Below are 27,819 nucleotides of genomic sequence, written 5' to 3'. Positions count from 1 at the left end.
ATGCTACTGAAAGTTTATGCTTTCATGGAATTTATGCTACTGAAAGTTTAGGATCAGAGTCCTAAGAGACAAGCATGTTTTTCCATCTGTGGGAGAGACTTTGGGAGAATGAGCTGCCTTTACACTCTGAGGGAACTGCCTGTGAAATGCAAGGTGCATTGGTTTCAGAGTTCCTGGGCCTTAGGAAGGTGAGGGTGTCTGACGGGGAAATGAGCAAGCTGCTTTGATCTCCAGAGTAAGATAACACAGCTCAAAGTTAGCTCTGCTTGCCCCATCAGGTTGTGAACAGGTCAGATCAAGGAGTGCAGGGTGCACTGGCTCAGAGCCCCTGTAAAAGTAATTGCTTTGGCACAGCCCAGATCCCCTCCCATCTGGGCTGCAAGAATGAATGGGTGATATCAACTACCAGATAGTAAGACCCAACTGGCAGCACCACAGTTGTGCAGCTGTTGAGCTAGGAAAGGGCTTGAAAGGCTCTCCTGAGCATTCCCCTTTCTCCGCACTGTATGTGGAACTTCATGATATTATGGAAGTGATTAATCAATTAATATGGGGTTATAGCTATATCAGATATCATACATCAATAGTGTAATTGACTGGGGAGCATTACAGTAAGTTTATTTTTTAAAATATTTTCTTTCTTTCACACAGGATCACACTTAATGCTGTAAGATATGCACCTTTTGAAATAAGCAGTTGTACTGAATTTTGTATTTTCATTCTAACTTAAGGAGGTCTAGAGCAAGAAGGACTTTTTCAAGTCAATGGAAATGCAGAAACAGTGGAGTGGCTTCGGCAAAGATACGACAATGGAGAAGATGTGGATCTGGTTAAAGAAGCGGATGTACCTTCAGCTATTAGTCTTCTTAGATTTTTTCTTCAAGCACTTCCAGAACCAGTTATTCCTAGCACTCTACATATGCATTTGATACAACTTTCTCAAGGTATTGGAATTCTTTTATTAAGGATTGAATAGCTTCAAGAAATAATCATATCAAAACTTTAGGGTGGCTGTGGGTTTCTTCTGTATGAAACCCCACATTTATATGAAGATAATTGGGAAATTTGATCTGGTTTGGATGAACTTAGAAGCTACATGTGGTCAGGGAGCAGAACCAGATTACCAGCATGCATTTGTTCCGCCTCTGGCTTACCAGTTAGTTAATCAATGTGCAAACAGAATATTTGCTATAGCATGATGTATAATCCATCATCCATAACTCTGAGTCATGTAGTTGATTTATGGGTTTTATGTAGGTTAACAGCCATGTAGTTTGGTTCTGTGTGTGTTGATTTTAAATTCACTCAGTACACAAAAATGTCATGGCAGGTCTGGAGGCAAGATGGAGAGGTTCAGTGAGTATGATTGGTACATCCTTCTCTCCCTTGGTGCATAGCTTCTGTGTTCATTCAAACAGGGTCTTTGACATTTACAAAAATCCACCAAATTTATTAGATAAAATTAAAGAAAGACGTTAAGAAAAAGACTGGATATCCAGGTTTGTCATTCTAGATTCTATTTTGCCCAGGACATAGAGTGGTTATTGGAACACTCCATCAGAACTAAAGTTCAGCAAACGCAGTTCATTCATAATGCTAATCTAAACTATGACTTACCACAAATGCACAAATGAACTATCTGGGCTCCCAGAGAGAAGTTTGTGACTGCTTTGCTGCTCCTCTGGTCCTGCTGTTATGATCTAAGCCATGGTTTGTCTTAGTGTTATCCCTGAACCCATGTTTGTGGTTTATTCTCCCCCTGCCCCGATAAATCACAAGCAGTAAGCCATAGAGCAAACCTTGACTACAGTTTGCGGCTTATCTGGATTGAGTTTGGTGTTGGATGTAGTGTTAAGACAAACCATGGCTTGGCATACAGCATGCGCTGGACTTGAGAAGCAGAAAATCCTCATTGATCTGTTCAAGAACCTGCTCATTTGCACTATGCCATAGGTTTGTCTTACTGTGAACTGTGTCAAAGAATAATGCTGGAATTTCACAAGGAATAGGTGGCTAGCAGTGCAGGAATGCCTAGGGGCTTACTGAAATATCAAATCGATTGGGAAAGGAAAAAGTACAAAACGAGGGGAAATGTTCTCTTAATATGAAACTTGTAAGTGCTGAATACTGCTCAAGTTTTGAACCTTTTAAAAAAACAAAAACCTGAGCATTTCCAAGGAATCAAGTGGAACTTTTTATCACATTGGTTACACATTTGTACTACTGAAGTTAAATCTGTCTTGTTAAATGTTGAAAGTCATATTAGCATTTATTAACAATACTTTTGTCACATTTTACAGATTTTAATGAAGATGAATTTGGAAGAAAGTTGAGGTTTCTCTTGCAGCAGCTTCCGCCTCTTAATTACAGTTTGTTAAAGTTTCTGTGTAGATTTTTAGCTAATGTAGCAACACATCATGAAGAGATTTGGTCTGCAAGTTCTCTAGCTGCAGTTTTTGGTCCTGATATCTTTCAGTAAGTTAGATAATGTGAACATGTTGGCTACTTTGAATGTGACTTTGCAGTAAACATGCATTTTTGTTCTAACTTTAGCTCCTATCACTCTTCCATGAATGCAGTATTTTTTTTTATTCCTTGCTGTTGTAGCAACATAAAATACCATTGAAAATGATTAAACCAAAGTTGAATGTTTCCAATATCTTCCTGAATTCTAGTATTTAAAATAAAAAAGTTTATCCTAATTTAACAACTGTTTGCTTGATCTTTAGTCCATTTAATATTTATAGTATTAATCCTGCCTGCATGTGTTGTGAAGTGGATGATTATATAAAGCTATAAGAAGCTGATTTTTCTCCTGTACGATCAAATCAAATTAAATTCCCAAAAACTTAATTTTATTTGTGGTTGCCATCCCAAGATTATGATGTTTGCTTCCACTTATTGGACCTACCACCATTTGTGCTTCTATTCGTAGTTCCTCATGTTGCATTGGATGCTCAACTGCAGTATGTCACAGCAACTGTGATGCCACCTTCTGGTGAGCTTGACATGTGGCCAGCCTTCCAACTTTGAAGCTGAAGAGTTGGGCAGGTATTATTTAAGCAGTGTCAGCTCCAAAGTTGGGAGGAAGGTAGGGATTGTGTAGCAGCTGTGTGTCAAAGATATTAAAGGCTTTGTCAAACAGGAGCTGTTAAACCTTCAGACAGTGTTGCCAAAAAGCTTCCCTGCCCAGCATTTTCCTTGAGGAGGGCTAACATGGTGGTGGATGTGGGTGTCTTTAGGCAGTGGCGCCCAATAGTGCAGACTCCGCCTGGCCTTTCCTATGGGTTGGGCTTATTTTTGCTTTTATTTTTATTGTGTGTTTTGTGTTTTTATATTGTGTCTTTATCTTGTGAACCACCCTGAGACTTGCAGGTAGAGGGCAGTATATGAAATTAATTAAATAATTAAGTGGCCAGCAGTGAAGGATGTACGGTTTCAGTATGTGCACAGACAGCTCCTTTATGTCCTTGAGGATCTCCACCCCAAAGTCCCTTGTAGGAACATATTAATAACCTTTGAGGAATTAGATTCAGAAATCATATATTTAGTTTTGGCCTTTCTTGTCAGCATTTACACAGATGTGGAGGATCTGAAGGAGCAAGAACTTGTTAGCAGAATAATGGCGGGACTGTTAGAGAATTATGATGAACTCTTTGAAAATGAAGAGGAAGATTTTTCATCTAATGATTTAAGTTCAGTAACCGAGCAGGTAAGAATTGTGTACAGCTTCAATTTAATAAAAGACTTTGCTATTAAAAAAGCCTAGAGAAACTTCATAATAGATTATAGGTAAGAGTCTGCTTACAGTGGTTTTGTTTACCAGTCAGCAGTTTATATGAGGTTGCAGCCAAAACCTTCCCCTCCCCCAGATCCTCTGACATTGGTAGAGAACTTGGAAGAAATTGTTGGTTGGCTGCTGCTTGGTGAAGAGTCCTATTTCTAATCTTCTCCAAATTAAAGTTCTGGGGAGGGGGTATGTGTTCTGCTAGGTATTGTATTCACTAGAGTCACTTGACCCTGTGAAGCAAATTTTTGGTGCCCTTCAGATATTGTTGGACTCCCAACTCCCATCAGCTCCAGCTAGCATAGCTGATGGTTAGGTATGCCTAAGGCAGTAGTACAAAATCTGGAGGGCACCATGTTGACTACCTCTGTTGTGTATTGTTAAAGAATTGTAATCATGTTTATTATGGCTTAGACTTGAGAAAACAAAGTTATTTCTTTGGGAAAGTTAAAATATTAGTGCAGTGATCTAGATTCTAAAGACGGGGTATTCAGAGCTAAAACTACGCTTGTGCTTTGATGTTAGGGCCTCTTTTTAGAACTTCTACAGCATGTTCATCAATGTAAACTCCACCTATCTGCAGTTTTTTCTTGCCCTTTATTCATGCCCATGCACCCTGGAGAATGGAGTTGAATGGAGAATGGAGTTGAATGGAGTTATTTGGTGGTTCAGTTTAACTAAGGACTAGAGTTATTTTGTAATAAATGAGGAATTGAATTTGTCTCCCACAGTGATGTGGCAACAAGTAAATCTTGGGTGAGTTTTTATATAGGATTGCTTTAGCCAGCCAAGCAAAGCACTGCTCGATTGTCTGTACAAGTGTAGTTTTGGCTCTGAAACCACTTTTCATTAAATCACTGGCATTGCCAGTTAAAAATGGGGTAGGTAGAAAGACTACTGCCTGAGAACATGGCTATCCAATGGGTTACATGTCCCAGTGGCCTTAATCCCATAATGGGGAGTTAGTGCTTTTTCTCTAGCTGTACAATAGTTTAAAATTGAATATCTTAGCTGACTGAAACTACCTCATATCTGGGCTTTGACAGTAGGTGATATGGCTATAGTGGAAAATGTTTGTTTAGAAAATATATCTAGTGGCTGGCTTTGTTTTCTATGTTGGTGCTGAGATCTGAATCACAAAATGCCTGCTAAAAAAAGCTTAAGCAATTTTATTTTTAGAGCACACTTCTCACACTTTTGGAATTTAATAATCTGTCTTTCTAAGAAATCATGGTCTCACTTGGTGTGTGTTTTTGAAGATAAATGATCTGTTGGATGAAGAAGATATAAAGCTTGAACAGTCTGAAGAGCTGCCAGAAGAAGAAGAAGAAAACATGGAGGACCCAGAATACAGGCAGGAGATGGAGCCCCAAGAAATGATGGAGAGCATCTTGGAGTCATGTAGCGTTTCAGCATCAACAAGGTATGAAGGTTCCTAGAATGACACCATCCCTAGATTATGTGCTGCTTCCTGACTACTTTAATATAGCTGCTTATGTTTCACGTTTTGTTGTGCTTTTGATTCAATCAGTACCGAAGAATTCAGCAGGCCCAGTTCATTTAGCCATTCTATATTATATTGATTTAAGTTAGGAGTAGACATGTGCCTAGACCTCCCTCCTGTCTGTATTATGTTCTATATATTTTTTAAACTATTTGAGTGCAAATGGACATTATATATTCTGGAAGAAAAAGAATATTATAATGAACATGGATTTTACTGGCTGAGTGAACTCCATCTGAATGAAAATTGAATTTTGTGAAGTTTCAATTTGCATGTAGTGGGGCTTCATGGTAAAAAAGAAGTTTTTTTGTTCTATTTTAAGGAAATAAAATATTAAAAATAATGCATAAATTTAAGATGAGGTCAAAATAATACCAAACCTACTGGATTTCATCATATGATTGCTATGTAGTATCCCAGACGACTAATCCTCTCTAGCTTTATACCATTTCCATAATACTTGCTCTTTTTCCACATCTTCCTCCTGTATTGTTACAACCCATATTGCTGTTTCATATCTAGTCCTTGCTGCTTTTCCAGTATTGGAGCCATTGTATGAGCCTTGTGCCCTTAGAAAATCAAGCAGTTGCTGCAGTGGCAAGTGTGTATTGAGTGTCTAGCCTGCTAAACGGGGCAGGGGGTGGGGCCTGCTTCCTCCAGAGAGTAACTATGTCACAAACCTTTTTCAGAAAATTTTCTGAACACAAATGACTAAAGAAAAATTAAAACGGACAAATTCAGGTTTAAAAATCACTTCAAACTGTTTCTCAATAGAGGCTTGTGGGCCAAGTTTGGCTTGCACATATATTTAAGCCAGGGAAGCTATGGTAACAGCAGGAGTGTTGTCTTGAACCAAGTCAGAGAATCTGAGCAAGAAGAGGGAGCATACAAACCTGAGACCTAGTCCTGATGCCAGTTGTAGTCTGGTCATTACTTTTTGAAGCACATTGCTGTAGCAGTTTTTTTAGTAATGATGTGAGTAAGGTATGATAAAAACCTGCAAAACTGCATAACTATCCACTTTCTATAATAATTATGCTGTGATTGATTTCAGAATAAGCATTCCATTGTGAAGTTGAAGGTGGAGGCTTTTTGTGGTCTTTATTTTGACATTTGTATTGCTGCTTTTGGCTGTGGCTAATGGTCTCCCTTTCTCTGAAAGCTTAGTTTTCCAGCCTGAATAATTTTGTGTAATGTAAAAATTATGATTGAGTTAGATAATCACTTTTTCGTTGATACTGTTAAATGCTTTAACAAAAGGAGAATCTGAATTCCCGTGTTTCAGAAGAATTCTGTATACCTTAATATTATATAAATTCCGCATGGACAACATTTCCTGTACCTAAATAATTCTGAATAGGTGCTCATCCTCCTCTAAAACAGCTGGAGTATTTGTTCTGATAAACATGTTTCATAGCCCATTGCTGCTGACTTTTAAGAGCTTTTCTCCTGTTAACTACTTCAGCTAGCTCTCTTGCAATTTGAGCATATTGTTAGTTCTCCCATTATTCTTTGTAGCTATATCATCAAGGACTCTTTAATAAACATGGTGGAGAAAAGCTGAAATTAGGATAACTCCACTCAGTGTTTTTCTTTTTTCTTTTTATCTATTGGTTCATATATATATCCCATATCATATTATTTCCTCTGAATATTCTCTGGTTTCTTTTCAATGTGTCGATCATACTGAGGAAGTGGGTGCTAATCTGGTCAAAAGTACTTACGATCCACCATCTTGCACCAAGAAGTAATAGAATGAAAAGCATACTAGAGCTAAAATGTTGATTGGGCAGCTTATTGTCAGTAGTGACCTCATGTTGCAGTCTATTTCTATGTAGACTGCAGGGCTTAGTGCAGCACTCCAATAGTGCCATCTTACAGGCAGCTATTGAGATCAAGCAAGCAGAATGGATAGTCAACAGAGATTGCCATACTGTATAGTTTTTCAAATGAAGTGTTTTTACATGAAATGCTCATTTGGAATAGCAAAAATAATCAGCATGGCTTACAAAGTTCTACTGCACAGGTAAATCAACTTAAAATGATAGTTTGATAAGACTGACTTAACTTTTTAGAAGCTAAACACAAATATTTTTGAAGGCATACACTGCAGTATAAAACAATTTGCATGCAATAATAAGCTATATAAAGTAAGCTTGTGAATATTTTCCTAATTGCTTATTTTTGTTACTAAAAATGACAGTGCTTAAGAAAATCCAAAGTGCTTTGCCCTTAAAATGTTTATGCTGGTATCTTGCTGCGTCATTCTTCATCAGCAGTCAACCGAAATGATGCTGCTGTTTGAAATACAAATGTTTGGAGGGGCACTGATAGGATACATAAATACATTTATGTGCTGCGTAGCATCTTATCAAATCCTGCTAAACTGATTAGAGGGACTTTGAACTAGTAATAGGATTCCTTAGTCTTTGAAATAGTGCTGTTTCAATACACTTGTTTTTCTGAGAATCTTCACTGCATTGCATAAGTAGAGGTGCTGGGGGTGAGAGAGAAGAAAATGTAATAGGAAGAGGAAAATTGTAGAATATTTTGGTTCTGGTGTTGATTAGTCTAGCAGCATGCCTATTGTGATTTGATGTTTCAGAACCCAAATTTGAATTCCTACAAATAAGTATTGTTCTTCATTATAATTCCCTTTTTGTTTTCTCTGTGCTTCTTGGAATTTTTGGCTTAAACGAAAGCTGTAGTATATATAGCATTTGAAATATGCTATATAGTAATCTACTTAATAAATGGCATACTGTTTAATGTTGGCTGGAATATATTTTTAATTGTTTTTCATTATAACTTCTTACTTTTGATTTCCCTCACATTTTGCCATCAGGAATTACTGTCCTGTAGCTCATCAGTTACTAATACCATTGGTGGTAACTAAGCATACAGTGTAATCAGCTGAGAGAAAAAATGGCATTAAACTAAAGCTTTTTGTGGTTAAGTGTTTGTTCATATTAAATGTACAAAAAATGAAATGAAATGTTATATTAGCTACTCTAAATGTACCAGTTCTGAAATAAACAGCTGGTTAGCAAAAGCAGAATAGGTTAGCTTAGTAACAAGATAAGTAGCATAGAGTAGTATTGTGATATGAAACAAAAACACTGAGTTTTGGCTTTAGTCACAATAACAATAACTTGTAAAACTCCAGGAAATAGAACGCAAATAATTTACTTTAAAAATAGTTTATTTTTAAAGCAAATATCAAGCTCAGGATCAACTATTTTCTCCCTCCTCTTGACCCACCCCCACTCCAAATATGGAGAAACTGTAAGTATCTTACCATGTGTAAGAAGTACTTTATACATAACACACTGATATGTTATAAATTGGGAAGAAGGAGCAGTCACTGATATTTCCAGCCACTTTGTTGGGAATAGAGTAGAAAATGATCCATATTATTTGTTCCAATATAAATACTGCAAAGAGCTGATTAGGTAGTTGCTGTTAAGTTACTGACTTGATAATGCTTTCATATAGTAATCCCTGGGTGAGCCCCATTGTGCACTGTCATATGCTTAGGGCTGACCACAGCTTTCCCCAAAAGACTTTAAGCCTCCCTTTGCCACCCATCTCAAACTCTTGAAGGTAATCGCCAATTCTTTTTGTCCTATCAGCTTTCTAAAGACTCCAGTTTGGAGAGATTGGAAGAGAACATTCAGAATTGCTGCCTTTTACAAGCCCTTGTGAAAATCTGGTTTCTAGTGGCTTAGAGAGAGCAGTACACTGAGGTTTCAGCCTTCTGCCCTTTTATTAAAAGTTTAAATATTTATGTAACTTTCACCTTTTCTGGTTGAAAACAACAAATGTTGTGAAAGTGTGGGTTTTAGTGCATAATATAGGTAAAGGGACCCCTGATTGTTAGGTCCAGTTGCGGACGACTCTGGGGTTGTGGCGCTCATCTCGCTTTACAGGCCGAGGGAGCTGGCGTTTGTCCACAGACAGTTTCCGGGTCATGTGGCCAGCATGACAAAGCCGCTTCTGGCGAACCAGAGCAGCACACGGAAATGCTGTTTACCTTCCCACCGGAGCGGTACCTTTTTATCTACTTGCACTTTGATGTGCGTTCGAACTGCTAGGTTGGCAGAAGCAGGGACCGAACAACGGGAGCTCACCCCGTCGCAGGGATTCGAACTGCCGACCTTCCGATCGGCAAGCCCTAGGCTCAGTGGTTTAACCCACAGCGCCACCCACATCCATCTAGTGCATAATATACATACTTTTAATTTCCCTGTCTAATAAATTTTTATTACAAAAGTGAAGGACTTTTGCCTTCTTAACTATTCTGGCATGTGCCAGCATTTCACATTTGGGTTTTCAAGTTCAGTGAAGCTTTCTGCCCACAAAGTTTGGAAAAGCTATATATGTGTACTCCCCCCCCCCCCCTTATATATCCTGTATTCAAGATTCATGATAAAACCATATTTTTTACATTCTGGATCCATCCTTTATAGATAATGTCCCAAAGAGTTGCATTTTTAAGAGTATTAATATCTTTGTTAACAGCATATTTTCCACCTTCCTTTTCATTTCAGTTATAATGCTTCTTAAGTTACAGCTATTCCACAAACTAAGGCAGCAGTTTTTTGTATACCTACATGAAAGTAAGCTCTATTAAATTCAGTGGGACTGACTTCTGCATAAGAAAACATTCATAGGATTTATAGTTAGGAGGTGCAGGGAGAGATGGAACCTAAGCTCTAAACATTTATGCATTACCCTCCTGAATTTTACTAATTATCTCATTTATTAAAGACACAACAGCTAAGACATGCTCTTCAAGTCCTCTGGTAACATACCCCCTCCACCAATTGTCGAGGGTTCTATCCAGCAAAATTGTCCCATGTCCAAGCTCCCTCTGGACTTAAATCGTAAATATGGCAAAATGCCATTTTTAAAGATTCTGCCTCCTGTCACTGCTAGGTAGCACAACCTAACAAGTGTGACCTGCGACAAAATATTGCACCATAGAATGCCCTTCACGCATGCCATGCCCCCCACTTCCGACAGCAATCAATTACCATTCCATTCTCACTAGATTTTCATTCTTGTTAGGCTGTTTTTGATACCCCCCTCTTTAGTTCTTTTTTAAAGATCTTTTATTTTTCTGCACGTCTTTGGGGTTGCCCTGAGCCTACCTCCCTCTCATGTGGATGATACTGTGGTGGTTACATAAGAACGCACCCTCAGAAAACGAATTCATTCTTTGTATAGTGAATGAAGACAGTTAGTGTGGATAGCACACCAACTCCTCTTTATTATTAAAAAAATTAATTTTAAAAGAGAGGTTATACAAAATTCTGCAAAATAGCGTTATCAAACAAGATCTGATGACAATATGCGTAGACCACATACAATTACAGATCACCGTCAAACAAAACCAGCCTTAAAATAAAACCAAAGTAAAACCACAGGTAGGTGAATGTGTGGAAGGTAGTGACTTGAACTATTTATTATAGCATGGACACAATGGTTAAACATGAGACAGGGTTACAAAACATGGACCCTATTATGCCAAGGGAATTAAAGCGACTCGACACTGGAATGCTTTATCAGCTGTACAGTATTTGTTTGTAAGCTGGGGGTGGGGTCCTTGGTCACTGAACCTTCTGACAAGTAGCAGCTCATCTCCTTTGAGAAACATCAGATGATGCCTTATTGCAGGCATCCCCGAACTTGGCCCTCCAGCTGTTTTGGGACTACAACTCCCATCACCCCTAGCTAACAGGATCAGTGGTCAGGGATGATGGGAGTTGTAGTCCCAAAACATCTGGAGGGCCAGGTTTGGGGATGCCTGCCTTATTGCAATCTTAACTATGGAGATAATTTTGAGGAGTAGAAGTACAATTTGTGGTTACATCAATGAGAACTTTCTCCCCCTAGAAATACTGGCACATGGCCAGCCAGTATTAAGATAGTTGTGAGACCAATGATCTGAATGTGACCTGGCTAGAATTGCTAATACCTAAGTGACCTAGCTGGGATTGCTGCCATATGGACAGTCTTAATGACTTTGATCCAGTATCCTGCTACCATTTAATTGGTTGCATCAATTCACCTCACCATATATTAGGCCACATTTTTAGAACCCCTGTATTAGGGGATTGAGTTGCATGGTTGTTGTGGAACTCCCAAGTCATCAAAGGCTGAGACTGCCACTATATCTCCTCCCCACCCCCCAATGTAGGCATGAGGTATAAAAGATTGTGGTGGTGGTGATGTTGTTGACGTTGTATATTTCTACCATGCACTAAATGGATTGGCCCTTCATGCCATTTTATATTCCCATCACAATCTAAGATTTTGCCAAGAAAACGATCACTGAGTCCCGTCAGGGGAAAAGGCATGGTATAAATATCCCAGAAATAATTATGTTCTGATTCCTATCTTAGTCTGGGAGGTCTGCTTTATATCAGTCTACTTAAAAATGAAGAACAAAACTCTACATTCTTAATTAAGCCTCTTAATTTTTACGAGAAAACCCCTTAAAGACCATCAAATCATAGGTCAGCTCTCTGTCTATAGATTTGTTCTGTGAGGTTTTGATAGCACTGTTGTCAACCTATGTTAAACCCATGAAGATCCATGAGGATCTGTATCTTCAGTAAATGTTTTTGTGGTGCTGGCAAGCTCTGGACTTGTAGACCTCGTGTAAAATCAGACAAATTCAAGAGGGATGCATTTTAATTCTGACCTTTACCCAAACCTTATGGACAAGCAAAGTGTGCACTTTCTTTCTGGCTGGGAGAGGGAGGCAGACAAGCAGCCAGAGGGGGTGGTGACCTCAGCGCACTCCAAATGTGACCATGGGCCCAAAAAGGTTGGTGACACCTGATTTATATTTTTTAAAGATAGAATATGTACAATTCTGAAAAACGCCATTAGGTTTAATCCAGAACTCCTGTTTGATGTTGAAATGTTACATGGCAAAGGGAGACCATTATTTCTCTTTCATTTCAGTGCTCATCTCTCTCCCTTAAGCATCTTGCCAGCCTCTGCAGAGTAAGTATAAATTCCCCAAAGGAATTGAAAATACTCTTAATTGGACTGTGTTCTGTTATGGAAGCGTTGCACTGTTTGTGCATTAGTTTATTCAGTATAAAGAGGCACCTCTAGCTAAGAACTGAATGGCTACTTAAAGTCCATATATTAAATCCCCCCTCCATATTTCTTGATACTCCAGATAACCCTACTTATTCACTACCTTTTCTAACAGTCCATAACCTTTGAGTTATTTCCCCCTCCAATGTTCCTTTTTTCTTACTCTATTGCACCTTTTTCTTTTAAGCCTCTATATGCCACAATACTTCATGTGCTTATTTCTCAGCCTAGGTTTCCAGCTTCAGCTGTGCCATCCTGCGTCTGCTCCTTACTTCTTTTCTGAGCACTCTTGCTTCTGTTTTCTCTTATTTTGCCAGTGTTGACTCTCTCTGTACCATTTCGAAATATTTCTTCCTACCTAATTGACCATTCAGTTCCACGCTAACTGCACTGTTATGTTGCTGATACCTTTACTCTGAGCCCTCAAGAGATTTCATGACATAACAACACCTGAGCCCAACGACCAAGGTGGTTTGTGGCAACAGGTGTATTTTGAGTGAACTTGAGTCCATGTTGCTAATTTTACAAGTAGCATTATTGGGTCAGATGTAGCTGACAGTTTTAGAATAAAAAACATATAAGTAGGCAGATGTCCATATTAAAATTGACACCCACCTCTCATCATGGCCTAGGACCCTCGTACCTACGGGACTGCCTCTCCCGGGATGCCCCACGGAGAGCCTCAGGGTCCATAAATAGCAACACCCTAGTGGTCCCGGGCCCTAAGGAAATTAGATTAGCTTCAACCAGAGCCCAGGGCCTTTTCAACACTGGCTCCAACCTGGTGGAATGCTCTGCCTCATGAGACCAGGGCCCCGCAGGATCTGATTTCTTTCCGCAGGGCCTGTAAGACAGAGTTGTTCCGCCTGGCCTTTGGCTTGGAGCCAATTTGATTTCCTCCCCCTCTTTCTTTTTCCTTTTTCCTTTCTCCTCCTGTGATGAGGCTGCATTTTAATATTTTATTGTTTCAGTATTTTAATGTTGTATTTTAATCTTGTTTTTAAGTTGTATTCATTCGGCTTGTTTTTATTATTGCTTGTTAGCCGCCCTGAGCCCGGCCTTGGCTGGGGAGGGGTATTATTATTATTAATAATAATAATAATAATAATAATAATAATAATAAATCTGCGTTAGGAAACCTAACCAGTGTTAATCAGGAAAGTCCTGAAACAATAGAACCTTAAGCTGGAGTCTATGCATTATAGAAAGCCCAGCCGGCCAGAAAGCTAGAAACCAACCTATTGGATAAGAGACTTAGTTTATGTGAGTTATACTACCTTCTTAATGTATAGTAGAGTAGGTTTTCATATGACTTAAAATATCCAAATGACACCACAATGTGGTGGTAAATATCCTCTTGACAATCTAATGAATAATCTGTTGAGAATATATTTTGGATGTACTATTTGATAGCTGTGTTTGTTAATTGCCCAAGCTCTTTAGATGAGTAGTCTTGCAAAAAGTTAATACAATACAGTTTTAAGTACCGTATTTTTCGCCCTATAGGACGCACCGTCCCATAAGACGCACCTAGTTTTTTTGGGGGGAAATAAAGGGAAAAAAATTATTTCCCCCCAGGCGCGGGGCTGGGGCAGCCCGAGCTTCCCCCGACCCCAGCCCCCAAACAGGCAGCTCTCTGCAAGCCGTGGGAGCCCAGCGGTGGCTCCCGCTGCTTGAGCAGAGGTCCGCGAAGCCTGGACGCGCTGAGATCAGCGCGCGCAGGCTTCGGGATGCCTGCAACTCTCCCCAAGCAGCGGGAACGTTCCCGCTGCTTGAGGAGAGATCCGCGAAGCCTGCACGAGCTGAGATCAGCGCGCGCAGGCTTCAGGATGCCTGCAACTCTCCCCAAGCAGCGGGAGCGTTCCCGCTGCTTGAGGAGAGATCCGCGAAGCCTGCACGCGCTGAGATCAGCGCGCGCAGGCTTCGGGATGCCTGCAGCTCTCCCCAAGCAGCGGGAGCGTTCCCGCTGCTTGAGGAGAGATCCGCGAAGCCTGCACGCGCTGAGATCAGCGCGCGCAGGCTTCGGGATGCCTGCAGCTCTCCCCAAGCAGCGGGAACGTTCCCGCTGCTTGAGGAGAGATCCGCGAAGCCTGCACGCGCTGAGATCAGCGCGCGCAGGCTTCGGGATGCCTGCAGCTCTCCCCAAGCAGCGGGAACGTTCCCGCTGCTTGAGGAGAGATCCGCGAAGCCTGCACGCGCTGAGATCAGTGCGCGCAGGCTTCGGGATGCCTGCAGCTCTCCCCAAGCAGCGGGAACGTTCCCGCTGCTTGAGGAGAGATCCGCGAAGCCTGCACGCGCTGAGATAAGCGCGCGCAGGCTTCAGGTTGCCTGCAACTCTCCCCAAGCAGCGGGAGCGTTCCCGCTGCTTGCCGAGAGGTCCGCGAAGCCTGGAGAGCGAGAGGGGTCGGTGCGCACCTACCGCTCTCGCTCTCCAGGCTTCAGCGAAAGCCTGCATTCGCCCCATAAGACGCACCCACATTTCCCCTTCATTTTTGGAGGGGAAAAAGTGTGTCTTATAGGGCGAAAAATATGGTAAATTGATTATAGTGAATTGAAAGATGTGACTGTGTGCGTGCTCACACGCACATGAGTGCTGAGCACTCCGGTTTTCAAGTCTGCTTTTTTTGTGCTCTGCCTGCCTGGTACAGAATTGGGAAATGAGAATATACTATGTGGATAAATTAGATTGCTACTAAAACATAACTTCTTTTTTTAAAAAGCATCTTGGAAAGAACAATTAGAGCAGCTGTGGAACAACATCTCTTTGATCTGCAGAGCAGCATAGATCAAGATCTCAAGAATTTACACCACCACCAAATGGTGTGCCAAGAAGCAAATATTAAGGGGGATGAAGGATCTAACAACCAGTAAGCTGACATTTTACTACTGGATTATATTTTACTGTTATATGTTACTATTTTTTTTTATAGCAACATCATGTTATATAAACTGGCGGTGAGTAAATAAAAATACAACTGTTACGTGGCAGAGCAATATTTTGGCCTTTTGTGTAACTAATCTCCGTGTTATAAGTATTGCCACTGCTGATCCGAACAACTTAGTAGTTGAATTTCCTTGATTACTGTGTGAAGGCAGCCCTGGAAGCTTATTCCATTATCTGCTGTCTGTGCGTGTACTTGACAGGAGCAATACAGGTTTCCCCCAAGAGCAATACCCGTAACCGGTGCTTTTTTGTGGGGGGATGCAGGGGTACGCATACCCCGAAATAGTTTGTGAATGTTCGTACTTTTGTCCATTTACTGTATTTATTTTTCTCAATTTGAACTATAAAATGGTGATTTTCTTGAGTCAAAATGAGAGTAGCCCTAAGCATTTTAAAAGAAAAAAATCACTACCTGTAACTAATAGTAAATTAAGAATTGTGCTAGAGGAGACAATTTAGATATATCAATGATCCTTTAAATAACCCCTTTTTTCTTTTCTGAAAGCAGTTTGACTTGTGAACGTCTTCTAACCTACCGTATTTTTCTCTCTATAACACGCAGATTTTTTCTCTTAAAAAGGAAGGGGAAATGTCTGTGCGTGTTATTGAGCGAATGTGTGGTCCCTGGAGCCGACTGGCGCGAGTGGAGGCAAAAATCAAATTGCGCGTCTCGGAGAAGGGAAACCTGAAAAGAGGAAGCGGCTGCTTTCCTGCATTCTGCCTCAGGGTCTTACTGCCCACCCTCCTCTGTTTCGTTGCTGAGTTTGCTCAAGCGGAACAAAGAGCAGGGAAAGCCCCTCCCCTCCAGGCAAGAAGAGGGGGAAAGCAGAGCGTCCTTCCTTCTAATTCCTTTCCGTGCTCCAGCCGGAAAACATGCAGGTGGGAGAGAGAGAGAGAGCGCGAGCTGGCTGGCTTGGGTGGGTGGGTGGGTGGAAACTTTTGCCTTCCTTTCCTCCCTCCCGTTATACCCCTCTCTTGCATTCTTAGCCAACTGCTTCTCTGCACACCCCTCTCGTGCTCCTTGTCCCTTCTGTGTTTTTCCTTCCCTCCCCACTTAAAATGTGGTTACAAAGCATGGATCCACATGGATCCTCAAGATCTTTGCATTGGGTCAGCCCAAATTCACCATCAGATCACATAGCATGTCCATAGCTACAGCCTGCCCCCCAAAAATCACACACCCACTGTTGCCTGGGGCTGCAGTGGTGCAAAAATGTGGTTACAAAGCATGGATCCACATGGATCCTCAGGATCTTTGCATTGGGTCACCCCAAATTCACCATCAGATCACATAGCATGTCCATAGCTACAGCCTGCCCCCCCAAAATCACGCACCCACTGTTGCCTGGGGCTGCAATAGTGCAAAAATGTGGTTAAAAAGCATGGATCCACATGGATCCTCAGGATCTTTGCATTGGGTCACCCCAAATTCACCATCAGATCACATGTCTGTGGCCACAGCATGAAGCACAAAAATGATACATCCACTGTTTCATTCAGAATGTTTTTTCCCTTGTTTTCCTCCTCTAAAAATGATGGTCAGGTGCGTGTTATAGAGCGAAAAATACGGTAATTGTACCCCAGGATTTTCCCAGCATTATTATTTTTTAACTTCTAATAATTGCAGCATTTTTTAAAAAGTGTATATATATTTGTTTTGATATTAGGGATGATACTGAAAAGAATATTACTAAAGATGGTGAGAATCTTGGTGACTGCTCTGAAGCTGTGGATTGCACTAATTTAGACAATGAAGTTATGCAGCCTGTGTCTGAGGAAAAGGAAAATTATCAGGTAATGTAGCACAGAAGTATGCTTTGTGCATCTTATATCACAGTATCCTGTGGAATTTGCTTCTTAGTAAATGTGCATAGAACTATACTGCACATGTTTTTTAGCAACATTGGAAAAAGTAGGTGTCCTGAACCTATATTTTGTTCAACTCCATCCCAATAAGCTATTTTATTTGTTTTTGTTTGTACAGTGGTGCCCCGCAAGACGAATGCCTTGCAAGACGGAAAACCCACTAGACGAAAGGGTTTTCCGTTTTGGAGGTGCTTCGCAAAACGAATTTCCTATGGGCTTGCTTCGCAAGACGACAATGCCTTGCGAGTTCCTGCGGGTTTTTTCCTCTCCCCCCCCTTTTCTAAGCCGCTAAGCCACTTATCAGCTGATCCGATCAGCAGATAAGCCGCTAATAGCGCTAATCCGCTAATCCGTCAATGGGCTTGCTTCGCAAGACGAAAAAACCGCTAGACGAAGAGAATCACAGAACGGATTCTTTTCGTCTTGCGAGGCACCACTGTAACTTGCAGTTTTGATATCCCATCTACTAACCAGAGTTCTTGCGGCAGCAGTACAGTAGAAGCAGTCGGTTTTATTTCCCTAGTTTCTCCAGTTTATTTCTTGGAAATTTTACTTAAAGCTTCATGCTTTGCCAAGTGCAAGGGGTTTCTTTTTCAGGGTTTTCACGGGTTGTGAGGAAGTCTAAGATTTATGGCAATTTATTCATAAGAGTTAATGGCAAAACAAGCAAGCAGATAACACCCCCATTCATCTGCTTAGAGCTCCAAAGATACAGCAGCGGAGAGACCACAAGCTAGTCGATGGGTCATGAAGGCTTTCAGCTTTGCGCCAAAGCTCACTACTTGGGTCAAACTTCAGGGTTTTTATCCTATCTGTCCTAAGTCACGTGGCATGAGGTGCGATTGTTTAACTATCCAGACCGAGCACCATGGGTCTTATGGTCTGGGTATGTGCCATCAGACAAACCAACAGCTAAGCAATGAAATTAACTCTGAGGTCCTTTTGATGTACCACAGCTGTATTATCTCTAATCAAGGGATGCTCCCCACATTAGCACTTCAGTCTGGGAAAGAAGACAAGTCAGCATGATTCAGCAATAACGTCACCTGCTACCAGCCTAGAGGCTAAGAGAAATAGAGAGTGCCTGTTCTCTGGTAGCCTCTATGATGACATGAAGGACTAATTGTGCCAGGCCAACCATGTCTCCTCAAAATACCATGGATCTTCTGGTGTATTTCCACTACACTTCATGAACTTCAAAAAATGGAAGCTTGGCATGAAACAAGCTTCTCAGCTCCTTTCATTTGCTCATTTGCAGTGTATATTCACATTTTTTTTCACCTTTTCACTTGTTGCAGAAAATGGTGGAAACTGAGGCAAGTGAAAAGCAAATAGGATTTGGAAGATTTGTTCTGTAGTGTTTCGCTGTGGTTGGCAAAATGATTGCACTCTTGTACCAAATAGTTGCAAATGTACTGTATTTTGAAATATTTGAAAGTTAATTTTCCACATCAAGGTTATACAATATTTGGACAACCATAATTATTGTGACAGGAACAAATGTAGCCTTCCCTTGGGATCTCACAAGCCCACTCCCTCTCTTTCAACTTGACCATGAAGAGGAGAAGCTTTGGCTTCTGTTTTTTTATTTAACCACAGCTTGTTGTGTCATCCAAATTCAACAAATTTGTAAATTATAAGTATGGTTTGTTTGAAACAATAAAGCCCAAATAGTGCTCTGCGTAACAGAATGTTTCTCTCCAGATTCTTTAAGCTCTCTCTCGACCCCCCATATATTATTAAATTGAGCTCATAATATTGCACAGTTAGCACCTTCACAAGGAATACTCACAAACTGAATCAATGTACGATCTCGGCACTGGGCATAAGTTCCACATAGATAGTCCAGAACCCACAAAAATAGTGGGAAACAAATTATATCAAGTTGTTTTTGTGTCATCAATGTATATGAAACCTCACAAAGGAGAAGATAGGTTCTTGCCAAAAGGGACTTGAAGTCTAGATACTGACACAAGGGACATAGCAGAGGAAAAGGAGAGAAATAAAATTAAGAGTCAAAAGAGGAAGATCATTTAGATGTAAACAGCCTGAAGCCTGCTCAGTCCCTTTGGAGGGATTTGAGGGGTGCAGTTGGGAGGCTGCATTAGCAATCTGGACAGCTGCTTGGCACTGAATTTGGTAGGATGTATGAATTCCTTAATCACTTTTCAAAATGTCAACAGGGACTGAAGAAGCTGTGATAAGTTTAGTTTAGGCTACTGGCAGTTCTAGCTACACCTCTGAAAAAGAAATAGTTCATGACTCTCAGCAGTTTCCAATTTGTTATATGTAGTTGGGATTAGGATTAGGGAGCTCAAAATGCATTATAGCAGAAATAAGTGTTGTCAGTAAAATTCACATCTATAAATCTGATATTGTTACTAATGAGTAAAAGTATGTGTTCCTCTGTTGTTGCTTTGCATAGTATGAGTGCTTGCTGCCAGCAGCAAGCATCTCATTTTATCCTTGTCGCTGCTTTATTTAGTAACAAGGATTAATTGTACCTTTTAGTGTGTCCAACTGATGAGTCATTTTACATAAGCTGAGGACAAGTCCTCATCATGTTTGTCATTATTGTTTTGTTCAGATCTCTGGGCCTCAAATCTGCAATTAATATGTGTCAGTAGCCCCTTATGAAAAAATCTGTTTTCTAGATATACGAAGAGGGCTAAAAATGAACAGTCTATTTGTGTTATATTAATGTTTTCTAATTGTGGTTTGGCCACATTTGTACAAAGTTAAGGAACTAAATGTATATTTGGGTCGACCACACATAAAACCTTAAGTTTGGTTTATTTTTATTTTTTTTAAAATAAGATGTGGATGTTTCAGTCTGAAGTATCATGCTGAAGTCTGTGTTTTTTCCTAAATAGGAAGCAGGCATATTATTGCAGCCATGTGATGGAACAGAAGACGCGAAAGAGCCTGTTGGAGATAAGTATGTATTTTAGTATAAATGAGAGTATGGGGGGGGGATGTGACAGTTTGCATTTCTAATATCAGCTTTGTGAATGCTGAATAATTTTTGTTCAGATAAAAAAATTTTTAAAATTGAGTCATCATCCAGAAGTGATTTGACTGGCATGAGTACTTCTATTTGTTGTCAGAACAATGGAGAAAAATTGGCACTTATTTTATCCAAGTTTAGACTTTAAAGTCATTTGCTTTTAAAAACAGTGTTGATACTACCAGCACCCTTATTTTCTATTTTATGTGGACTGCTTAGGTGTCCAGATTTTTGTGATTATTAATTGTTTTATTAGAGTAGGGAAATGGGAAAGCCAGTCAGGTTAATAATAATTTAATTTAAGCCTATTATCTGGCCTAGCAACCTTTTGCCTTTCTGTTAACTCAGTTCTTGTACTTGCAGTTATTAATGTATCAGAAGGTCTTGTGGCTCTGACCCCAAATGTCTCCTCTAGCCAATTTCCTGCTATACATTCTGGCTCAATTCAGATAAATCATGGTTAAGGAAGTTTAACTATGGTTTCGCATGATGTCTGAATTGACAAACCATGGTTTGCAATCAGTTGACAAACTAGAACTGAAAGCCATTTTTAGTGGGTTTCCAAACCATGGTTTTTGCTAATTATGATTTCGCATGACCTCTGAGTTGACGAACAATAGCTGTGGCTACTGCTATTGATCCACCTTCCAAGGCTACTACATCTAGAGATGAGAGTGTTGGGCAGATGAAAAACGAAAGCAGACAAGTATCTCTAAATGATCGTTTGCTTGATTGTTTGGAAGCTTAAACTGTTCATTGGGGTTCTGAATCATGATTGGCACAAACCATGGTTTAGTGTGATGTCTGAATTGAGCCTATATGTGTGGTATAAAAGAATAAATTGTCTTCACAGATGCTTTGAAGTAATAATCTGCTCAAACAATAATAAGACTCTGTTTATAGGCAAGATTGTACATCATTTGATGATGGCGACAAAATGACTTCACACGTGATTCTGGTAAGAAGTTGCTTCTTTATTTCTCCTTGTAAAGCTAGGACTTAATGTTAAACATGCTTGCTTACTTAAATGTGCACTCTCCCTAAGAGTCTTGTGTTTCCTTTGTGCCAGAGTGGTTGCTTATGGGGGGGAGGGAGAGAGTGTTTGCTTATGTGTGTGAAGTTCATTGGCATAATGTTTAGTTATATTCACATTCATAGATCTTCTAGACAGAAAAACACTGTGAAATTAATTCAGAGGTTTTTTTTAATTTTTGGTTGTTGTTTTTTTGCTGGAGACTGAAACTTGTTAACTCCACTGTAGAGTGATTAGAATAACTGTGATGTTTATTTACAGGGTTTTATTAGCAAAGTTTGTGATCCAAGTGTCAAAAATGAGTTGGAAGAACTGAAAAACAGAAATAACAATGCTCCCGAAGCAACATTGTGTGTCCCTGTACCGCATCTTGATTTGAAGAATGTGAATGGTGGTGACCTGTGGGAAGGTAATTCTGAATCCTTTGATACTTTTGAAGAACAGAGTAATTCTGAAACTTTTCAGAAGCTTGCATTTGTTTTCCATTAACTTTTGGGTGATTTCATAGCATTTTAAGAAATGAACTAGTAGCTGTTTGGAATAAGTGTGAAGAGAAAATAGATGGCAAGAATGATAGTTACGTTGAGGCTGCCACTCAGTTTATCCTAAATATAACCGAAAGCAAAGCAACCTAATGCTTATTCAAGCCCTTAAAAAGTATTCATATGCTTTTAACATTCCTGTACAACATGTGTGTGCTTCCAGTGAGTCACCTTTTTAGAGTATCTGTCTTGTAGAGAACTCCGTATATAGCTGGCATGGCAAGTATACTGTAACCCTCTGGCGAATCCACTACTAAATCTTTAAGCTACAAGGTAGGCGGGGATCATCCTAGAAATTATGCAGTGAATCCTTCATGCCTCTTCAGGTCAAGGATTGGGACAAAGACTGAAGGTTGTCTGTGCCAAGCTCACAGGGTCAAATCAGCAATCACCCCACCACCTTCCCGCCATCATTTATTGCCATGGAGCCTAAGAACATAAGAAAAGTCCTGCTGGACCAGACCAGAAGCCCTTCTAGTTCAGCATCTTGTAATCACAGTAGCCATCCAGGTGCCTATGTGCAGCCCACAAGCAGGACCTGAGCACAACCCTGAGCTCTCCTGAACGCAGCAGCAGAAATGGGAGCAGTTTCCCAGATCACTGTGCATATGAGATTCCTAGAACACCTGAGCCCAAGCAGCAGCCAGAGCGGCCATACTCCTTGCCCTCCTATACTGTGGGAAATGAGTGGAAGCTTCCTTGAATGCTGTGCTCCTGAGGTGCCTTGAGTGCCTTGGCCAAGCAGTATTCACACCTCTCTTCTTTCCTTTCCTACAAGAAAGGAGCATGTAGGCCATATAATGGCCAAACCAACAGGGACTTCGTAGCCACAGTTTTTAACTTTGGCACAAAGCGCAGCTCTAAATGATATACAATGGCATGTAGTGTTAGTGCTTACTTATGAAGCAAGTACTGCCCTGTTGTATAACAAATTTGAATACTCGTAATTCAACTAACCTCAATATTAATATCAATTTGAGGTATAGATATTGTTTTGTGTATAATTTAAAAATCAACCTGGTGTTCTTGTGTAGTATCAGGCATTTTGGGCTATTCTTTTTACACTAATGAGTAAATAAAAATTGTTGGGAGTTTCTTATAGAACGGGAAAGGTGAATACCTGGACACCAGGAACACAGACATGAAACTTTCAGTCTTCGGTTACTTTTTTTGTATTATAAAAAGTATGAATGCTGTTGCATCAGATGTAACACCAAGCCATAATTTGGCACTATGAGAATGACCCTGGAAGGAGTCTGACTTTTGCACTCCCTCATCTACCTTCTCCAAATACATTTAGAGTAATTAAGGACTTCATTGTTTTCAGCAAACCATATGGAAAACTGTGATTTGCACTTGTCCAATAAATTAGCGTTTGATCCTAATTTGCAGAACATACACAAATGGTTGTTTGCTAGTCTGGATGTAAGGGGAAACTTTATGCTGAAAGCCAGGAATATTGGAGGAAGGCACACATACCAAACCATGTAGCTGAGCCAGTGTGTGGATGTGTACCAATATTAATCCCAACATAGAATTACTTCCTACATAGGTGATAGCTTCCATCCCCATTTTTTTCCTGAATCTAAGCATAAGAAGTGTTCTTTGTGCCCAAATATCTGCTTTAAAAGCAACAACAGTCCTTTGTTATGGTAGGAATGTCAGCATCTCAGGTTGCTTTTAGAAGAAAACACGTGGCAAGTAGGATTTCTTATTATGTTGCTGCTGTACTCTGTACCTCCTTTGCGCTCTTGGAAGGTCTTGCATGGTCCTTTGGACCCTGGACTAAATCTGGTCATTCTCTGTTCTCTCGAAATCAATTAGAATTCTAGTATGCTAAACTTTTTATGTTAGACTAGTTGGATTTCCTGTGTAAGCCCGTGGGATCCTGGTCTACTTCATTGGTTTGCAGAGTGAGGTCTGCTTAGTATGTTGTGATTAAAAAATCTGCTTCAACTAGTATTAACATTTATCATTCTAATTAAACAAATGCATGTATTGAGTGCACAAATAATTTAATTATTTCCCTGCATTTTGAATTGCTATTACTGTCTTTAAAAATATGAGCAAAAACTGTCTTGTGTGGAAATCCTCTTCCTTTAAAAACGTGTTTTGCTAAAACATGGGAAAGCATGTGGCTTTTTGTTTGTCACCTCTGATCCAACCCTTCTGGAAAGGCTTTTAATTAATAAAGGGCCTAATCTTGAGTGGTGCTGGGCACCTTCAACTGTCCCACATCATTGGGAATGGAGTGCTCACACCTGGCCCACTCAGTTGGAAGACTTTCCTTGTGCTGTACTTCCTACATGTTATGTATGGTTTGTTCTAACTGTGCGATGTGTTCACTTCAGTATTTTTTGCCATTTTTTCATTTATTAGCACCATGCCCTATCACTTTTCCCCTCATTGATTTCAAAACAATGCATCTGCAGACAGAAGGGGAGGGTAAGTATGGCTCGCCATACATTCAGTTATCTACATTTTTTCATGGTTATGGTTGCTTTCAAATTACCCCTTTACCTGCTGCCTTCTGAAGAGCCATAACTTACTTACAGAGGCACATGCCTTGCCTGCATCAGGTTCCAGGTTCAGTTAAAGCATTCCAACCAGCAGGGCTGGGAAATACCTCTGCTTGAGACCTTGGAGAGCTGCTACCAGTCAGAGGGGTTATTAATCTGCTAGATGGACAACCAATGGTCCGACTCTGCATAGGGCAGCTTAATATGCTCACAACATGAGGACATGCTTGGTTTGTGTTTTTTAAACCCGGCATCTTTTATTTCAAGACGGTGATTCCTTAAAGGCATTTTTGTACTCGGTGGGAAGCAGGTACAAGTGGGTCAATCAGCGTTTTGTTGTGGTACCATTCCATATTCTTTAAACTTAGCATTCAAGTAGAAGAATTGCACTGGAAATTATGGTGACTATACTTATCCTGATAGCAGCTAAGCAGACAGCTAAAAAGCCCTTAAGAGAGATGTAGATACAAATTTTTTAAGGGACATTAGCAAGGATTTTATTTCCTGGGATCCCTTACTTAATCTTTCAGTTCCTTTAAAGCAGAAATTGTTTTATGAAACATATCAACAAATCATTTCCCCCCTCAAATTTGAAATTTTATTCTGTTCTTTTTTTCATGTTTGAAAACAATTTATGCTCCTTCAGCATCGCTCTAAGACTAGTGAACTAATCCTATATATCAACACATGAAGGAAGTCAGAACTTTTTATATACTGAAGCATAGTTGATTTTGTTTTGTTTTCTAACAGTACAGTCCTATACATGTCTACTTAGAGGTAAGCCCTGTTGAGTTTAATGGGACTTTCTCTTAGTCAAGCATATATAGGATTGCAACCTAAGAGTTGTAAAAGATTGTATTCATTATCTTTATGTAGATGGATCCATGCACTTAATGTTGCACTTGAACTATTTCAGTGTGCCTTTTATTGCTTTTACAGAAAATATCTGCTGCCAGTGGATTAAACATCCCACTGGCTTTGTTGTGTTATCTAAAATGCACACTGTATATAATTTGTTGTGCAGAATTGTACAACTTTTTAAAGTAATGCATGCTGACTATTTAGAAAAATGCGTAAGTTGTATACACTCATGAATATTGTTGTATATGTATTTTGGGTGTATTGGGCTATTTCTTTTTTGTTTGCTTTATGACATGTAGCTTTCCAGTGCATTTCACTATTCATTTTGTGTATAAGCATACTATTTAATGCACACTTGGTTTTCTTGTGACCCTATAATACCTAAGTGCCATTTGCTTTTTATTTCATTGTCTTTTGTAGAGCCGTTTCCTGCTTTTAAATCTTGGCAGGAAGAGAGTGAATCTGGAGAAGCTCAGCTTTCTCCACAAGCTGGAAGAATGAATCATCCTCTGGAAGAAGACAGTCATCCCATATTGTCACATCGGAGTTTGGATTTTGGACAAAGCCAGCGTTTTCTGCATGATCCAGAAAAAGCAGATTCTTCATCTAAAGCACTTTCTTTTGTTAGGTAGGTAGTTAATGCTCACAACTAAGCTACACAAGATCAAATTCTGATGTTTGGAGTCAGTTCGCTTTAGAAAAGAGGTGTTTTGGTGTAAAAGCTGAGATAGAATTGTAGAATTAGAAGGGACCCCAAGTGTCACCTAGTCCATCTTCCTGCATTGCAGACTTGGGAGACTTCTCTACCTAGTATGTAGAAATCTCAAACCTGATTTTAATTTGGATCCATTGAATATGCTCATTGCTCATTGAAATCTAGTCAGGACTAATTTAAGCCCTACTGGATCCAGTGGGTCTAGTCAAAGTTGTAACTACAAGGAAAGGTTAGAGCATTTTGGTCTTTTTCATTGAGAAGTAAGGTGGGACACAATAGAGGTGTATAAGATAACATGGGGTGGTCTTCACCTAATCTGTCATTGCAAAGCCTGTACAAGGGATTTTGCTTGCGCAGGAGAGTTCTCCCCCTCCCCCTCACACGTCTGGAATTGGCCTGGGGGGTGTCAGGAGAACTCCTAGAACAGCACATTGGGGAAAGGAGCGGGGCTGATCAATTGTTCCATCGGGCAGGCAGCAGTTCGCCATAGAGCAACATTGAATTCCACCCAAAGTGTACAGAAAGTGGACATGAAGATGTTTTTCATCTTCTCTCACAACACTAGTACGCAGGTCCATCCTGTACCTCTTTATACGGTACATAAACTATGAATTTTGCTGCCAGCTTGTATGGCTTTAAAAGGGATTAGACCAATTTATAGATAATAAGGCTATCAGTGGCTACTAACTATGATGGCTTTATTCCCCCCAGTGAAGGCGTCATGCCTCTGAGTACTTGCAGCTGAGAATCGCACGTGGGGAGAGTGCTGCTGCAGGCAGGCCCTCCTTTTCAGCTTCCCATAGGCATTTGGTTGGCCACTGTGAGAACAGGATACTGGACTTGATGGGCTTTGGCCTGATCCAGCAGAGTTGGTCTTCTGTTCATAACTAAGTCTGGATCCAATCCATTTATGCTTAAACTACATGGTCATTGTTGTGATGCTATCTAGTCTGACTTTTAGTGTTTATGGATTTCCCACCTGTTTCCAGCTAACGTAAAGCAGATTTTGCACTGTGGTTGTAGAGAGAGGCATTCTAGAGTACACTGAACCCACCCATAATAGGCAAAATGTTATATCATTTTAATGATGGAGACTTGTCTTGCCCTGAGTTCTGATTTATGTTAGTTATTGAGCATTGTTATACAATAATACTTTTCTGGTTATGAAAATTATACATAAACCAACCATTGTCACGACAAAGTTTTTTCAATTTTTTCTGAAGTGGAAGAACAATGAGTGGAAAGCATACTCAGTCAAGGCTTTAAGCCTCATGTGGGCTTGAACCATCGTCTTGCCACAAGCTTTCTTCGTTTTACAATGCTACAACTGACTTCAGTGCTCCTAAACATGTTTATAGCTGCAAAAAGTGTTAAGGGTTGTGTCTAGCACTGCTGTTGCATGAATGGAACAAACTTACACTCACACATTGGGATTTGCCCTTTTCCTCCCCACTGTCATCTTCAAAACCATCTCCAGACGGGGGGACCCCCTGCAGCAAATTTTGGTGATGAATTGGGGTAGCGGAGAGAAATTTAGATACAGTCCATAGTGTTGAACTTACAGAGCAGTGGTTGTTTCCTAACATGTCAGCTTTTTTTCCCCTTTTCTTTTCCATTGTTAGCTAAATTGTTTGCCATTCTCAAGATCTCATTTCCCTGCGTACTTGTATATTTCACTACCATTCTTCACTGCTTCTTAAGCACATTTGTTGGAGCCAGGCAGACCATAGACCTATAGCACCTACATCTGTAGAGCCTTCATCTCGGTGTTTACAGCAATAAGGTCCCTTGGCTTTAATTAAAATGGAAATTGGTTGGTTTTGCCTCAGAGCAATAGAGGTCTGGGAAAATCTATGGAGAAATGGTGATGTCCATTTGTTTTTCTTTTTTAAATGCATAGTTGTTACTCATTTTGCTAAGCAGGT

General features: G+C 40.2%; 1 protein-coding gene across 13 annotated transcripts in view; it reads left to right on the top strand.

The window, feature by feature from the left end:
- FAM13B (family with sequence similarity 13 member B) overlaps positions 1-27,819 on the top strand; it is a 57,228-nt gene that overhangs the window by 16,067 nt on the left and 13,342 nt on the right. For 5 of the 13 annotated variants that reach the window (XM_083488041.1, XM_083488033.1, XM_083488038.1 and 2 more), the window contains exons 4-15: positions 732-944; positions 2,301-2,475; positions 3,571-3,712; positions 5,047-5,210; positions 12,267-12,308; positions 15,128-15,274; positions 17,019-17,145; positions 20,091-20,155; positions 21,128-21,182; positions 21,519-21,666; positions 24,179-24,244; positions 25,600-25,807. In XM_083488041.1, coding sequence (XP_083344167.1) covers positions 732-944; positions 2,301-2,475; positions 3,571-3,712; positions 5,047-5,210; positions 12,267-12,308; positions 15,128-15,274; positions 17,019-17,145; positions 20,091-20,155; positions 21,128-21,182; positions 21,519-21,666; positions 24,179-24,244; positions 25,600-25,807 — 1,552 coding nt within the window. The remainder of the gene's footprint in view (positions 1-731; positions 945-2,300; positions 2,476-3,570; positions 3,713-5,046; positions 5,211-12,266; positions 12,309-15,127; positions 15,275-17,018; positions 17,146-20,090; positions 20,156-21,127; positions 21,183-21,518; positions 21,667-24,178; positions 24,245-25,599; positions 25,808-27,819) is intronic. The other 8 variants (XM_083488035.1, XM_083488043.1, XM_083488044.1 and 5 more) reach the window with 3 other exon arrangements.

The sequence above is a fragment of the Podarcis liolepis genome, assembly GCF_965112155.1.
Source record: "Podarcis liolepis genome assembly, chromosome: 2".
Lineage (NCBI taxonomy): Eukaryota > Metazoa > Chordata > Lepidosauria > Squamata > Lacertidae > Podarcis > Podarcis liolepis.
The sequence above is the reverse complement of the archived record's forward strand: the minus strand, read 5'-3'. Positions and strand labels throughout refer to the sequence as shown.